The 17,567-nt window shown below is 41.6% G+C and overlaps 1 protein-coding gene and 1 non-coding gene across 5 annotated transcripts in view; one reads left to right on the plus strand and one right to left on the minus strand.

The window, feature by feature from the left end:
* The window catches only part of Nnt (nicotinamide nucleotide transhydrogenase), an 86,079-nt gene that overhangs the window by 9,409 nt on the left and 59,103 nt on the right, over positions 1–17,567 (plus strand). For all 4 annotated transcript variants that reach the window (XM_038321330.2, XM_038321333.2, XM_038321331.2 and 1 more), the window contains exons 3-7: positions 542–771; positions 2,343–2,560; positions 6,808–6,895; positions 11,037–11,125; positions 12,864–13,051. In XM_038321330.2, coding sequence (XP_038177258.1) covers positions 542–771; positions 2,343–2,560; positions 6,808–6,895; positions 11,037–11,125; positions 12,864–13,051 — 813 coding nt within the window. The remainder of the gene's footprint in view (positions 1–541; positions 772–2,342; positions 2,561–6,807; positions 6,896–11,036; positions 11,126–12,863; positions 13,052–17,567) is intronic.
* Positions 14,519–14,593, minus strand: LOC119810905. Its single transcript, XR_005284843.1, has one exon. It is a non-coding gene; the product is annotated as a small nucleolar RNA SNORD36 (small nucleolar RNA).

The raw sequence follows: 17,567 nt of genomic DNA on the forward strand, positions 1-17,567 counted from the left end.
TGTAGATGTTTATCTTTGACCTGGTTGCTGGTCTCTTGCCTAATCAGTTGCTGCTAGAGTCTCAAGATCCAGCGCTTGGAAATCTATGGGAAGTTTCCTCTGGCCAAATAGCCAGGAAAGGGACTTGAGACATGGTAACCTTTAAAGGATCTATTGTAGAGCTATTCTTCAACAATTTCTTTCTGTCTTTACTAAAGGTCAGGATAGGAAGACTGTAACCCCAGAGGGTGGAGGGAGGCTGGCATGCTGTGTGATTTCTCAACTCAGGTATTTTTCTCTTAAGACTAGAGCAAGCTTATCATGTGCCTTAGAGAGAGGCATTCAATTAAATGGAATATCTCATGCATTCAGGATGGCTTGTACAAAAATTTATCACTCTCAAAAAAGGTAAATGGATCATGATTGTGAATCATTATTTTCAGTAACAACTTGTGCAAGGTGTGTTTCGAAGAACAGACTTTCCATTTCCTTTCCCTGATGTCTCCTCTGAAACATGTCTCCTCTTCAGCTTTTTCTAAACTTTGGTTTTGTTTGTTTCCAGGAATTCCATATAAGCAGCTGACAGTTGGGGTCCCCAAGGAGATTTTCCAGAATGAGAAGCGAGTAGCCTTGTCTCCTGCTGGTGTTCAGGCCTTGGTCAAGCAGGGCTTTAATGTTGTGGTGGAGTCAGGAGCAGGCGAAGCTTCCAGGTTCCCAGATGATCTCTACAGAGCAGCCGGGGCCCAAATCCAAGGGACGAAGGAAGTTCTGGCTTCTGATCTGGTGGTCAAAGTAATTACTCCTTTCTCTCTTCCATTTCTAGTTTTCTTTTCCTTTTTGAGACAGGGTCTCATTGTGTAGCCCTGGCTGGCCTGGGACCCACAGAGAGCTGCCTCCCCAGTGCTTGGATTAAAGCTACCACATCTGGCTTTTCCAGTTTTCCTAGTGCTCTTCTTTTTGTTTTTAATTGGCATATAATAATTGTCCATATTGATGCACTGTGATATTGACATGTATATCCAATGACCAAATCAGAACAGTTTGCATATCTACTATATTAAGCATCACCCATTTCAGCTTTTCCTATTTTAAAGCCATACTCTTTTTCTTGATGAAATGATTGTATATTGTGAATATTCTTTATGTCCCAGGAAATGTGACCTGTTTTTAACCCTGAAAGGGAAATGGAGATCTTCATTTTTATAATCTCTGGGTGGAAGTTTCTTTCAATTGACTAGGGAAAATTTTTGCTATATGATCCATGTGTATGTAGACTTCCTGCTAGTTGTTATGTCCTGCTAGGATGAAAAGAAGATATTAAATCCATCCCGGGATACCATGTGCAGTATCTGATGGCTGAAGGCAGTTAGTTATTTACACGGGCATAGTGCTGTTCTAGAAACAGCATGGCCATCCTGGACAAGGTAGCATTAGGCTGAGTGACCAGTGGGCTAATTGACTTTTAAAGTCTTGAGCTGGCCTGGAGAGATGGCTCAGAGGTTAAGAGCACTATTGCTCTTCCGGAAGGCCCAACTTCAATTCCCAGCACCCACATGGCAACTGTCTTTAATGTACAGTTTCTGACCTCTTATATGGGCACACACACCGGCAAAACACCAACGCACATAAGAACAAATTAAGAAAGAAATGCCTTGAGATACCAGACAGCAGAAATTTCTTTCTTTTGTTCTTTTCTTTTTTTCTTTCTTTTTTTTTTTTTTTTTCAGACAGTGTTTCACGATGTAGCCCCTGCTGGCTTCTGGATTTGTAGACGAGGCCGCTCTCCCATTCACAGAGATCTGCTCGTCTCTGCCTCTGCAGTGCTGGGATTAAGTATGCCCACTACCACTCAGTTCTAGGATTGAGTCTTTGAACACAAAACAAATGTTTTTTTTGTCCCTTTCCCCTAATATCTCTTAATTTTTAACAGAGTAGTAAGTTTGAGGAGACCAGGTTCATTGTAAAATCTTTTGAGATAGAGTTTCTTTGAGAAACAGCTCTAACTGTCCTGGAACTAGCTCTGTAGACCACATCGGCTCACAGAGATTTGCCTGGGATTAACAGTGTGCGCCACCACCGCCAGCAGGCTAATATTTCAGTGCTCTGCAGTTGTCACGCCTGATCTGGTGCTCTGCCCAGAGTCTGTGCTTTTTCCTCAGAACAGTTCACACAGGTCACTAGTCACAGGGTAGGACGGACACATCTTCATGTGGCTAAGCACAGCAGACATTTATTGATGGAAGATATACCTCAGAAGTATTATTTAGACAATAGTGCCTTACAAAAATTGTCCTGTTTATTTAAAAGCCATCAATGAAGGTGCTGACAGTTTTAATCTGGGGTTTGTTTGACTTTCGTTTCAGGTGAGAGCACCCATGGTTAATCCAGCGTTAGGCGCTCATGAAGCTGACTTCTTAAAGCCATCGGGAACTCTCATTAGCTTCATTTACCCCGCCCAGAATCCAGACTTGCTAAATAAACTTTCCGAAAGAAAGACCACAGTTCTGGCAATGGACCAGGTTCCAAGAGTCACAATTGCTCAGGGGTACGACGCTCTTAGCTCCATGGCCAACATTTCTGGGTAGGTATATTCTTTCTCCTTTCAGCTGAACAGAAGCACAGGGACGTGGCACGGGCCTTCATGTTGCCGGTCTCCTAGAGTTTTACCTTGTCAGAGCTGCTGAGGGCTGAGCTTTTTTATACGTATGTTAGCTTTTGTGATTCATTTAATTTTTCACAAAATCATAGTGATACATATCACACGTCTTATCTTTGTAGTTAGAAGCAAAAATTTGTACCAAAAGAAATAGCTGCCAGTGTTTGCATGAGGAAGCTGTATTCATAGGTTGTATATATACTCATTAGATTGAAATGGTTGCTTTTATAGGTCACACATAGTTGGATACTAGCACTTTTACATGTTTTAAGGTAATACAGGTTGAAAAGCCCTGAGAATTTAGGACCAGAAGCTTATCAGATTTCAGGCTTTTTGCAGATTTGGAATATTTATATAATGAATTGTCTTGTGTATATGATCCAAGTGTGCACATGGAATTTATTTATATTTCACATGCATTTTATACACACAGGTAGTTTGTAAATATGTTTTGGAATTTTTGTACATGAAATGGTGCATTTCAGAAGGGTTTTTCAGATTTTTTTTTTTTTGATTCTTGAGACAGGGTTTCTCTGTAGCTTTGGAGCCTGTCCTGGAACTAGCTCTTGTAGACCAGACTGGCCTTGAATTCACAGAGATCTGCCTGCCTCTGCCTCCAGAGTGTTGGGATTAAAGGCATGTACCACCCGGTCAGTTTTTGGGATAGCCTCAGTCTTGAGTTATGTTTAAGATTGGTTTTGGGTAGTGGTGGCGCAAGCCTTTAATCCCAGCACTTGGGAGGCAGAGGCAGGTGGATCTCTGTGAGTTTGAGGCCAGCCTGGTCTTCAGAGCAAGTTCCAGGACTGTTTCACATAGAAACACTGTCTCGAACTACACCCCTCCCAAAAAATAGTAGATTTCCATATGGTTTTCCCAAACATCCATAGCAATTAAAACATTGTTGGAGGCATCACCATTCTTGATTTCAAATTATACTACAGATCCATGGTAAAACTGCATAGTGCCGGGACAAAAATAGGCATACCGATCAATAGAATAGAGTCAGGAGCCCAGATTCCATATACCTACTGTCAACTGGTTTTTCACAAAGATGAGAAAATGAGAACATCTTTTACAAAACAAAACAAAACAACAACAGCAACAAAACTAGATATCTACTGGTAGAAGAAACTTGATCCTTATTTCTTACCCTGAACTCAAATCAGTTCCAAGTGGACCAAAGACCTCACTGTTAGATCTGAATCTCTAAGAGTTAAGAGTAAGTACAATCAGGTTCTAAGCTTAGGAAGGACTTTACAAATAGGATCTCAGTCACTCAGGAAATAGGACCCACAATCAACAAGTGGAACTCCATGAAATGAGAAAGCTTCTGTACTGGAAAGGAAGCTGTTAATCAAAGGAAGAGGCAATGGGAACAGAACGGGAACGATTCCAAGTGTCTTCTGCGGCATGTTACAGAGAAAAGCTTTCTAAGATCCACTTTGCTTGCAGGAGTACGCCCATAATTAAGCCTGCCGTGTCACGAGGGACAGGAATGAGCACCCACTTCCTGTAAGGGTAGCAACAATCTGGAGCCAGGGTAATACTTAGGAAAACAGCTTCTCAAAGAAACTAATTAAATTAAATTTTAAGCTAATGTGAATGAGGCACCAATAAAAGTATTAGAAGGGAAAACGGTGCGTATAAAAAACCCAATATAAATAAAGCCTTTTACAGAATCTTGCATGAACTGGAAGGTTCTTAAGTTATTATTTTTTTTAAGTCTCTCATTCTTTCTGTGTGTGGATGGTAAGTATGGGCTTGCATACATGGTGGTCAGAGGACAGCTTTCAGGAATATGCTTTTCCACCTTATTAGGAAGGTTCTCGTTTGTACTGAGCCTTGTGCTCCAGGCTCACAGTCCCGCAGCCCCTCAGGCCCGCAGGCCCGCAGGCTAGCGTCATCTTCCAGGTGATTCTCCCGTCTTCACCTCCCATCATGCTAGAGTCGTGCTAGGATTACAGATCTGTGCCCCCCCCCCCCCCATTCAGATTTGAAAACGTGGGCTCCTGGGATCCAGCTCAGTCTGTCAGCCTCACATGGCAAGCGTTTTTATCTTCTGCGTCATCTCACTGGTCCAAGTTTTATGTTTTAGATGTGACATTTAAACTGTGCCATGGATCAAAGACGCCGCAGAATCTACTTTGTGTTTCAGCCGTTCACCCCATTTCGTATGGTTTGCCATATAGTAAAGTTGAAACAAGTTAGCAAAATTTGGGGGCTGCGGCGGTAGCTCAATCAATACAGTGCTTGGTGCACAAGCTTGAAGAACCGGAGTTCGATCCCTAGTACCCATGTAAAAGTCTAGGTGAGGTGGTACAAGTTCGTACTGCCAGTGTTGGCCAGACGGATCTCACTAGCCAGCCTAGTCTAATTACCAAACTCAAGGTCCCAATGAGAGATTGTCTTTTTGCCCCCCCCCCCCCCCCCCCCCCCCGTTTTGGTTTGTCAAGATAGGGTTCCTCCGTGTAACCAGGCTGACTTAGAAAGCGGTGCACCACCACTGCTCAGTGAGACCCTGTCTTAGGAAAAGGAAAAGGTTCAGGGCTCCAGAGAAGCAACACCTGAGATTCACTTCTGATTGCCACAAGTTTTGTCCCCCAACATGTGTACCACCAACAAGAATACATATGCCAGCACCCACACAAATAATAAATAAATAGAAATGCATTTTTGCTGTCCTTAATATAAGGGAGCAAATGATTTTTTTTTTTTGAAAAAATTGTTTGTGGAATAAAGACTGCCAGGGGCCAAAAGGAATTGCTGCCATATTTAGTGGCTGGAAGAGTGGATGTTACACAATGTGGGGCTTAAAATGTCCCATGCAGAGTTTTAAAGATTCTGTCACCTAAGACGCACGTTGGGGGAGAGTATCAAAATCAGCTCTGGAACAGTGTGTTTAGCTGCAGAATCTTCCAGTATTATGAGACAATGTAAATAGGTCTAATTAGTGCTGAGGACTATAGGTTACATTTAGATAGGGCAGAGTGTTCAGAAACACCTAGTCTCTATCTTGAAAATATTCTTCCTGTCCCAGTATGCTTAAGTTACAATAATAGCAGTGATGGCAACATGCTTTTGTATTAATTGTTTTATTAAGTAATATTAGACTATGAGGGAGAGGCCTTGCTGCAAGTCAGCACGTGGGTCTTAGTATTAAATAGTTGCATTTAATTAAGGAAAGATAGCATGGGAATGAGATTAGCGTAGTGTGTCCCAAACATCCTGTTAAGAAAAGATGAGGCTCGCTGTTAGGTTTTATTGGATAACTTGCTTCTATAGCTGAATTATAGTTACTGAGTGTTGTCATGTGACAGGAATCACACTTCATATTTCACATGCATTAACATATTTAGTCCTCACAATGACACTCAAGAAGTTGATGATCTTCTTGACTCTATTATACAGATATATTGTTTATATGGGAAACATATTGCATACATGGTTTGTCTAAATATATATTGTTTCTTTATATTTGTTTTGAATACATAGGGTATGCATATTGTATATTGAATAAACATATACAGCATATTGTATATATAGGAAAGTAAGGACTGACTTTGCTCAGGGTCTTAAATCTGATCAATTGGGCTGTCCCAGGGGCCCAAGCTTTCTTCCACTGTAGAGCAAAGGTAGTGTTCTTTTCCCCTCGTGCATCACAGATAATCTAAACCTCCCCTTAGTGTGATAGAGGTACTTGTAGCCATTAAAGAAAATTTGAACAGCATACTAAAATTAAAAGCGTGGTTTGAAGATGTGGAGCCTCTACCCGGGAAGAAAAGCACTCTCGAACTTCTTGCGTCTTTACTTGTTCCTGTCTTGTCAAGACTGCAGTATTTGTTAAGAAGGGCCTGGCTGGCTCCTTGGATGAGGGTCTTCCTCCACAGCCATGTTGCTCAGCTCAGACTTCTCGTTCTGAGGACTAGCTGGGGGGCCCATGGGCAACTGCTTCCACCTTCGTGTCTGTGTTTATGAAGTAGATGTAGTAATCGTACGTGTTCAGAGGCTGACTGTGAAGGCTGGAGGGGTAAGTCTATACACATTGCTGAGAAATAATCTTGGCGTAGGGTAACATACAGACACGATGTTTCTGCAGCTATGTAAGTGTCAGGCTGTCATAATGTGCGGTCCCTTGCTTGTTAGCTCACGGAGCTCTCTGTCTACTTTTTCAGCTATAAGGCTGTTCTTTTAGCAGCGGATCACTTTGGAAGGTTTTTCACCGGTCAGATCACAGCTGCTGGAAAAGTCCCGCCAGCTAAGGTGCGTACAGCTTCCAGTGTCTCTTCACGAGGTGAATCGAAGGTGTCATAAAAGAGTTATTTTCAAAGGCATCTCTGTGTGTTAGCATCGCTGATGCCTTTGTGCTTAGAAATCTAAAGTAAAGCCGTGGGGCTGAACATTTAACACTGCTTGAAAGAGGAACTTTGGGCCTTTTGCTTGTTTTGGAAGCGCTAGTCTTTTTTCTTTTGCTTTTTTCCCCCAGTTTTTGCTTATTTCAATTCTTTTTTTTTTAAAGATTTATTTATTTATTATGTATACAACATTCTGCCTTGATGTATGCCCGCACGCCAGAGGAGGGCGCCAGATCTCAGTACAGGTGGTTGTGAGCCACCATGTGGTTGCTGGGAATTGAACTCAGGACCTCTGGGAGAGCAGTCAGTGCTCTTAACCTCTGAGCCATCTCTTCAGCCCGCTTATTTCAATTCTTAAATGGATTTTGGCTAGGTTGCTCTGTGGGCCAATTTCCTACAACCTTTTAAAACGCTTCAAGGTTTTAGTCACTAAATCTGTGATTCTTGATTACTGTAACATGGTTTGGAGAAAACACTTTGATGTCTTCACTCCCATTCGTGGGGAGGGCATCAAGAGGAAATAATGGGAGATGATGTAACAATCAAAGCACCATGGAAGTGTGCTTCTCCCTGAATCCAGACTGGCAACAGAGAGAGATAGAGAGTGGCTAATGGCAAGCAGGATGGAGGGCACAAGCATAGGAGATTATCTTGTGATCCTTTTATAGAGTCCATTAAATTAAAACCCTGAGTTGAGGCATAAGAAACAAGACTTGGAAATTTTGTAATCCATCTGGCTGCTTTCTGTTCTTAAAACTTGTTTTACAAACTCAGAATTGTTCTACTAATAAATCTATGAAGAAAAAACAAAACAAAAACCAAAACACCAAGCATCCTTGAGAAATAGACCATGGAAAGAAAAGCAAGTCCTTAAGGTAAAGGCCAGGGTGTTTAGGAAGAATGTATACGTGAACGCCATAGATGTGTGGTACAGGAGACACAAGGCTTTCTATATCTGTACTATGAAACTTTATCTTATTGCATAAGATCACGAGGAAATGTCTGGCATTCAAGCTGGCCAGAAACTCGATGCTGTTCTTAAGCTGGCTGAATGCACCGATGTGCATGCCAGCAACTTAGTTTTGATTAGAATCTTTGTAGAAAGGTATGGAAGTTTAGAGGAAACTTGTAATAAGGGATTAAAACCGTGAGACAAAAACCAAGAGGCTTAACAGAAGAGCCAGTGAGTTAAAACAAGATAGAAAGGTGACCGTGTCTACAAGTGTTTGAATTCAGTGACCCAGGGGTAAAGGCTTCTGCCTGCAAGCCTGTTGACCTCAGTTCAATTCCTGGGACCCACTGGTAAAAGAAAAAAAAAAAATCAACAACTGTGAGTTGTCCTCTGACCTTCACACGTGTACTGTGGCACGCTTTCCCCTTCCCTACCCCTTGCACACAAATAAATAAACTGTCACTAAGAAAGAAATTCAGCTTAAGTAACTTTGGTTTGATGTAAGAAGTAATTTTCTAAAACTGAAGGATTAGATTCTGTGAGGCTTATCATGTTGAATATTTTAAATTTATTTTTAAACATAGAGTTTTGTTTTTTTTTTAACTTGTCTAGAAGGAACTAAAATCACTGTGATGCGTTTGATGTGTTGAGTACTCAGTTTAGGTGTGAGGGACAAGCCTGAACAAGATAAACGCCGTCCCTACTGCATAAAAATCGCATTCCAGTTCAGGGCACGATGAGGATGGGAAAACCCAGATAAACATTTGATAGAAATATAGTTATGAGAAGGAACCGGATGATGGGATGATGTGTAATGAGAACATGCTAACTTCCTAAGCTAGGTGATAGGAAGGCCTCCCCTGTCTTCTGAAACTAGGGATTTAAGATGCTGGCCAAAGGAAACGTCATATAAAAGATACTGAAATGGAAAAGAATTTTGCATGTTCTAGGGAAAGAAGGCTTTGGAGGGCGATGATGAGCAAGGCGGAGCGTGATCCAAGAAAATGTGGAAAACACAGGTCTAACTGGGTGATGCCCAGCTACCCCTACAGGCTCTCTTATTGCAAGTCAGACAGATGTGCCTCCCTGTGCCTGGCTCTTTACATGGGAGCTGCAGGTCCTTGTGTTTGTACAGCAAACACCGAGCCATCTTCTAGCCTAACTATTAGTTATCGTGTGTACAATAAGTCTCTTGATTTTTCTTCCCTAACTATAATCATGTGTCTTTTTAATTCTTTTCTGTTTTGAGAGACTGTTTTGCTCTGTAGCTCATTCTGGCCTTCGACCCCTCCTATTTTTTTAGAATATGGTTAGAGTGATTTCATGCATCTGAACTATGTCTTTTTTTCTTTAAATTTATTTATTTATTTTTATTTATTTATTATGTATACAATATTCTCTCTGCGTGTACGCCTGCAGGCCAGAAGAGGGCGCCAGACCTCATTACAGATGGTTGTGAGCCACCATGTGGTTGCTGGGAATGGAACTCAGGACCTTTGGAAGAGCAGGCAGCGCTCTTAACCTCTGAGCCCTCTCTCCGGCCCCCTGAACTATGTCTTGACGGGAGAATTGACATAGTCCTGTACTTTTTAAATTCTCGTTTGCTACTAATATTTTCTTTCAGGTGTTATTGGAACTTTTGTGTAGAACAGGGATGGGGCTTTGGAGCTTAGACCCTGATGTTTGTTTGCTGAGGTGGACTTTCTCTTCTTCTGAACAAACCACCATCATCAGCATCCGTTGGCACGGCTTCTGAGGAACTGCCTAGGAGGTCACTGGAGCACACAGTTTTGCCTGTGTTGACTTCTTAAAAAGCAGAAGGAGCCGTGGGCCTGATGGGTGGGTGAGAATTTACAGACTTCCCTATTTCACTGGGTGACATTTTTTGTTACCACAGGAACAGGGAGTTGCCTTCATATAGCCATTTATGGGATACACAAGCCTTCCTTTCTCAGGAAAGCCCAGTCAAGGCTAGACATAACACAGTTTTCACTGTGTTTCTGTGCAGGTGGGGCAGGCTGAAGTTTCTGTGGGATTCTTGGGTTCTCTCAGCTCTAATCCTTCTGTGGTTAGGGAGATTAACTTATATCACATCAGATTTCAGATATGGGTCATTAAAGATGTTTGTCAGTTCTGTATTTGGTTACCAAGCCTTCAGAAGCATTTAAACTCAAAATAGCAGTTGGTATGGACATTTTTGTCAAAATTGTGCCCATCATTGACATGTTATTCACTGTTTTATGAACCCAGGAAAGTCTTGACTTTGGAGAGGGAGAGGGAGTTGGAATACCATCCTGGCATTCTGGTGATAGCTTCTGTACAGTGAGAATGGACTTGTTAGTTTTCAACATGTATGGCATTGATTGTGCTTGCTCTGAGATTCTGACTGCCTAGAAATTTTTAGGGAAGGTTATTGGCTACTGGAAAAGGCTGTTTCTTTGATCCATTTAAAAAACCCCAGTGAGCCGGGCGGTGGTGCCGCATGCCTTTAATTCCAGCACTCGGGAGGCAGAGGTAGGCCGATCTCTGCGAGACCAGCCTGGTCTACAAGAGCTAGTTCCAGGACAGGCTCCAAAGCTACAGAGAAACCCTGTCTCGAAAAACAAACAAACAAAAAAACCCCAGTGATTTAGCTGAAGGATATACGCTTTACTCCATCCATGTGGTGACTGGCACCACCGTTCACACTTTGATTGAGTACTAACTGTACCAGTCACCAGTAGTTGCCAGCTGGTGATCTTCTGCCATCATCTGGCAACAAGTTTTAAAACATTCCATAACAAGCCTTGGTGATGTACACCTTTAGTCCCAGCACTCAGGATGCAGAGGCAGGGTGGATCTCTGTGAGTTTGTGGCCAGCCTGGTCTACACAACAAGGTTCAGGAGAGCTAGGACTACACAGAGAAGCCCTGGCTTGAAAAACAAAACAAAACAAAACAAAACAAAACAAAACAACCAAACAGCAGCAGCAGCAGCAGTACCAGCAGCAGCAGCAGCAGCAGCAACAACAACAACAACAACAACAACAACAACAACAACAGCAACAAAACCCAAAACCAAATCAAAATAAAAAGCATTCCTTGTTCTTTTTTCTCAGATCCTGATAGTTGGTGGTGGTGTTGCTGGGCTCGCTTCTGCAGGTGCAGCAAAGGCGATGGGCGCAGTTGTTCGAGGATTTGATACAAGGTGAACACTTAACTAGTAATTAATGTTTAACTAAAAACACTTGTTTCAAATGGGGCCTATTACATTAGAGATAATAATAGCTCACTGAAGCTTTTCTATTTCCTCTTTCCAATTGAATTTTTTTTTTGATTTTTAAAAGTTGGCTCGATGAAAAATTTATTATTTACTGGAAAAAATTGGACATGCTTTGCCTCAGTATAGCAGAAATAACAAAATAATAAAGTTCTTTGTGTACATTGGCAATGGGGCCAGAGTTGTCTCTGGTGAGCTTGCAGCTTGTGGCGTGCACAAAGCTAATCAGCACATTGGGAGGAGACTATGCCTAGTGTTGACCGCATGGAAGTAGCTAGAACTGACTGGTGACAACCTCCAAATGCCTTTTTATTTGGTGAGACTGGGTATTATACCCAGTCCTCATACATGCTGGGTAAATGCTCTGTCACTGAGCTATAGACTGGGCCTTCAAATCACTTCTTACGTAGGAATAGCAACACATGAACTGTAATTGTAGTATTTAGGCTAAGGCATCTGCTTTGGATGTATATAGAGAGCTGACTATTTTTCTCTGAAGATTATAGAACATGTAGGAGAAACTACTTTCCTGTGTACATTGTATTTCTTGAAAACAGTTCATAAAACCACCACACTTGGTTAATAGATTTCTTTATATAAAATATTTTAATGTACAAGCTATAGACTGGGCCTTCAAATCACTTCTACTTACTATTACTACTGTACTTGTAGTCATAGTAAGCACCTCTGGTGATTGCTGCTATGAGGGAGGTGTGAGATTTATTGTGGTTGATTTCCACCTCTGAAATCTTCACTTTCATTTTCCAACCAGAATGTAGTGATAGCATGGCATTTATTTATTTTAATTTGAATATATTTTGCAAAATTTAAATATGTTGGCTTTAAAGATGTTGACTCTTTACATTTTACCATTAGTAATTTCCTTTCGAGACACCATCTCATTCCTATGGTTTAGATTTTCTTTGAGGCCCTAATCCTCCTGCTTCCCCCTTCTAATTCTGGAATTACAGGCATGCACCTCTACACCTGTTTGCTTTTAAAAACTAAGTTTATGACTTTATGAGGACTGAGACCCACAAAATCACATTATACAGTATTTCTAATAAAATCATTTATGTGGGACAATCTCACAATGAGAACAAACTCAGGACATTTGTAAATGAAAAACGTCAACTTGTATGGTGTGAGTGATGTCAAATCTCAGTGTAGATCAACTATCATATCATTGTCAATACTAGGACCAAAAGTACCATAACATATAACATAACTGATATTGACAATAGTGACATTCTTCTTTTAGTTTAAATAGAAGTTGGGATTCTTCTTTTTCCCCCTAAGAAAAAGTATGTAAGAATTGCCTATGTCTAAAAAGTCATTGAAACAGTCAAGCCAGACATAGCAAAATAAACTTTTGACTATGTAGGGTTTACTTAAAGCACTGGCTTTCAATTTGTGGGTCATGACCCCTTGGCAAAACTCTATTTCCGAAAATATTTACATTATGATTTATAACAGTGGCGAAATTAAAGTTATGCTGTAGCAATGAAATAATTTTATGGTTGTGGGTCACCACATGAGGAACTGTATTAGAGGACTGCAACATTAGGAAGGTCGAGAACCACTGACTTAAAGTGTCTGTGTAAATGAGGACTTTGATGTATGGATCAGGGTCTAATTAATTGCTGTTTCCCCTTCAACACTCCAGAGCTGCAGCTCTGGAACAGTTCAAGTCTCTTGGTGCTGAACCCTTGGAGGTGGACTTGAAGGAATCTGGTGAGGGCCAAGGAGGCTATGCGAAAGAGATGTCCAAAGAGTTCATTGAAGCCGAAATGAAGCTCTTTGCTCAGCAGTGCAAGGAAGTGGACATCCTTATCAGCACAGCGCTGATCCCAGGTACGCTGCTGGGTAAATGGTTGTCTGTAAGGTGCTTTTGCAAACACTATTTTGAAAATTAAAGTGAGGGCTTTTAGGTTTCTATTGCCGTGATGAAACGCCGTGACCAAAAGCAACTTGGGGAAGACAGGGTTTAAGGCGCCACTCACAGATTGAATTCAGGACAGGAACCCACAGGCAGGCACTGAAGCAGAGGCCACTGAGGAGTTCTGCTTACTGTCTTGTTCCTCAAGATTGCTAGCCTACTTTTGTGTGAAACATAGGACCACATTCTCAGGAGTGGCGCCACACATAATTAGCTGGGCCTTCCCATAAAAAAATCACTATTTTTTTTTTTTTTTCTGAGACAGGGCTTCTCTGTGTAACAGCTGTTAGCTGTCCTGGAACTCACTATGTAGACCAGGTTGACCTCGAACTCACAGATATTTGCTTGCCTCTGCCTCCCAAGTCTCATGGAGGCATTTTCTCAATTGTGGTTCCCTCTTCTCAGATAACTCCAGCTTGTATCAAGTTGATAAAACACATCACACCCACATACACATGCACACACACAAACAAACCAGTGCAAGGATAAATAAATGTTTAGCGTTTGAATTTTTTCTTTTCATTTTTAAAAATAATTTTTTTCAGATGGAAGATAACTTTGTAATTATGTTCATGGACAGAAAACTCAGCAGTGAACACTTAACTTAGTTTAGTGGTGAGGTCTTTGGCCTTTGCCTCTTCCAGCTTGGCAATGCGAGTCACAGATTCAGTACCTGCAGCAGTACACTCTTGTTGAGACTGCCGGCCTGCAAATATTGACTCAGAGACTTATTATTAATTATGAAAGCTTAACCTTAGCTTAGGCTTTTCCCCAGCTAGCTCTTATAACTTATATTAGCCAGTCTCTATTAATCTACATTCTGCCATGTGGCACGGTTACCTCTGCTCTGTACCATTTGCCAAACTTCTTCAAGGAAATCTTGCTGGTGTCTCGTCTTTCTTCTTCCCAGAGTCCTCTCTGCCTGGAAGTCTCGCTTAGTCTCTCCTGCCTAGGTTTTGGCCATTTGGCTTTTTACTAACCCAATCACAATGACACATCTTCACAGTGTACAAAAAGATTTTCCCACAACAAGGACCCAGGATGTTGCCTCCCCAGCGGCAGTGGATCTCATCCCGTCTGTTGTTGTAATTGGACCTAATAGCTTCCACCAGCTTAGTCAGAGAACCCTTGTCTTCCAAGTCAACCTGAGTGAGGGAAACAGTGGTGCACTTCCATGTCTTCTTGTGGACCAGCCTCCACAGCTCCGCCTTTCTTTTGATGATGCAGTAGGAGACCAACATCTTGCAACACAGGGTACCAGTTCAATAGGGTCTATGTTGTGGTCAGTCGCCACCAACTGAGCCTTCTTGTTCCCCACCAGGGTGGTAACTGTACTGGCCTCTGAAACATACAACAAGCCCCTAAAAAGCAGTTACAGAAGCTGTGACTCAGGGGTAAAGAGCTCAATTTCACTGGTCACAGTGATTTCAGGTGGAGAAAGTCACACCCCATTGCACGTGTTTGGCTTTAAGTGAAGATTTACTTTTCTTTCTTTTTTTTTTGTGTGTGTAATAAAAGTACTAGAAAAATGAAAAAACATATACAAAACTCACAGTAGCCCTTAGGTACAGAAGCCATTAATAACATCACATGATTTCTTCCAGTGTGTTTTCATATAATTGTGTTCATATCATAGGTTATTTTCTATGTACAACATTCTATTTTTAAGTTGTGTCTTTACTAAGTTTTTGATAAAGTGTTGTTTCTGTTCTCTTTAAGACATTATGTTTTTGTTGTTGGAAAGCACTAAAAAAAAATCAAAAGAATTAAAAACAAGTCAGAAATTCCATCAGAGATCATCATGACTAATATTTTGATGATAATGTTTCCATATGAGAAGGTGTTTACGTGTATACATGTTGGGGACTGTGGACCCCAGACCCTGAATTTCCTGTGACCCCCTGCCTGCCAGAGTAAACAACTTGTTTTCCTGTGCTTGCAGCTGCTCTGAGCAAACAACTTGTTTTGCAGTTGCTCTGAGCACGAGACCCTCAGACGTGCCTGCTGGCAGGGGAGTGGTTTCTGGTGGGCTTGCATCTGAGAGTTAGGATGTGGCCATTAGTCAAGGAGACCCCATATAAGCTGCACTGGACTATCTGTGCTGAATTCATAAGTCAAACCAATGAGCACTTATTTGGTCAGTAAATAGTAATTTGGTATGGGTAGATTATAGGGTGAAGCTCCTTTTCATCTTGTGGTTTTTTTTTTTTTTTTTTTTTTTTTTTTTACCTCTTTCCCCATCCTTTGTTTCTGCTCTTGAACAATAAATACCATGTTGCCTTTAATTTTTTTTCTGCTTTCTAAAAGAAAATGTACCAGACAAAGAGATAAAGAGTACAAAGTTGCGAGTGTTTGAGTCTACTCAGGGACTTCTCTTATTTATAGCAACACTTACATTTTTCTCCTAATGAACCTAGGTATATAAGTATACGAATCAAACATGTACTGGTAATGGAGCATAAAGAAATTTATTTTTAAGCAATTTTTGTGTCCATGTAATTTTAGTGTCTATTAAGATGAAAGCAAGTTTACATACTAATGAGCTGGATATGCTCGTTCATTTTACATAACGGATGCCATTTGGGCTGAATATTCCACAGTAAGGAATATTCAGAATATTCGGAATATCCTAGAGCATTTTCAGTAGTTTTTCATAGTTGATTGATATTTTCATTGCGTGATCATCAGTTCTGAGAATATGGCTTTGCATACATAGTACATAGTGGACAATGGCAAAAGTTTCTTTAGGGCCATTCAGAAACTGCTGGAAGTTCTGTTCTTGTCCCAAGCTAAAATTCACTTATATTATTATTTTTTTAATGACTTCTGAGGTGAGGTGGTTTTTGCAGATGCTACCATCCCACCAGAGTGCTGTTATGCGAAGCAGAGAGGCAGGAGGGTGATGCGGACTCAGCCCATGTGCGCATCTCTGAGTGTAGAAAGGAGGCTGATGTTTGAGTGTGCGTCACGGATGCAGATCAGAAGCCATCAGGATAGTGTGTGTGGAGTCTGTCATCTAGGATGGGAGTCACACACAAGCAGTGTCAGGAGAGCACCTCAGGATCCCCTCTTTGTGACTCCTAAGAAGAAATTAGAGGACCCGTGCAGGAGCCCCTGCACCCTGGAGAAAGAAGGAACTGACGAGTATGCAGCAAGTGGCCAGTAGAGGGTGCTGAAACATTTGCTCATTGAGTGAATGATTTAGACAGGAAGCTAGCTAGCATTAATCAACTCAGACTCCTAATAAAGAAACGACTGTAATTTTGACATAGCGCATAGCTTTGTTATTAATCATAAAACTATGAGAGATACAACTCAGGACCTCTTAGGTAAGCATGCTGATCTTCAGGCCTACCTGCCCAGCTTGTTTTGAGACAGGGTCTTGCTGTATAGGTCAGATAGGCCTTGAATTTGAATTTGTGATCCTCCTGCATCAGCCTCCTAAGTGCTGGGATGACAAGATTATCGATGGCCATGTTTATTTACCAGTGGCTTCTACAGTGTATTTGAGTAGGAGGTCAATTGTGTGATAATCTTGAATACTAGCTAAGGAGGTGGCTTTTTTTTTTTTTTTAAAGACAGGGTTTCTCTTCTCTGTAGGGAGCCTGTCCTGGCATTGCTCTTGTAGACCAGGCTGGTCTCGAACTCACAGAGATCCGCCTGCCTCTGCCACCCAAGTGCTGGGATTAAAGGCGTGTGCCGCCAACACCTGGCTCATTGCATTTCCTATTGCATTTCTGAAGCCATGAAACTTGTAGGAAGTTTGTGGTCAGTCCATTGTCCCAGAACCTACCTTCAAAGAGCTGGCTGGTTTAAAACCTGAGAGAGAGAGAGAGAGAGAGAGAGAGAGAGAGAGAGAGAGAGAGAGAGAGCGCGAGCCAGCATTTAATTAGTATGTATTGTCTATAGACTGAAATAGTTGTGGAATGAGGTAATTGTTATGCTGCCTCTACTGGGGTAGGTGGGGATAAAGGTGAGAATTTTACTTAATGCTAATAGCTTTGGGATAGGCTACTTACAGTATAAGTGGTGCTGAGTGCAGAGCAGAAAGTAGCCAAGCTCCTGTCTTGCCCTTGCCAGGTTATTGTGGTAGCAACTACTTCTTTTCCATTGAAAATCATTCCTGGTGATAACCCAATTAAAAGTTTGTGACCGGGACTGTGGAGATTGCTTAGCAGGAGAAATGTCTGCCATATAGGCGTGAGGACCTGAGTCTGGATTCCGGACACTGGCGTACAAGCCAGGCGTGGTCACATATTCACGTATCTTCAGCACTGAAGTGGAAGGTCAGACAGAGGCGTATCCTGGAGGGTTGCTGGCAAATCAGTCCAGCTAAATGGCAGCTCCAGGTTCAGTGAGAGACCCTGTCTCAAAAAATTAAAGTAAGGTAAAGAGCAGTAGAGAAAGACACCTGATGTTGACCCCTGGTCT

This window comes from Arvicola amphibius, chromosome 3 (genome assembly GCF_903992535.2).
Source record: "Arvicola amphibius chromosome 3, mArvAmp1.2, whole genome shotgun sequence".
In the NCBI taxonomy this organism is placed as follows: Eukaryota; Metazoa; Chordata; class Mammalia; order Rodentia; family Cricetidae; genus Arvicola; species Arvicola amphibius.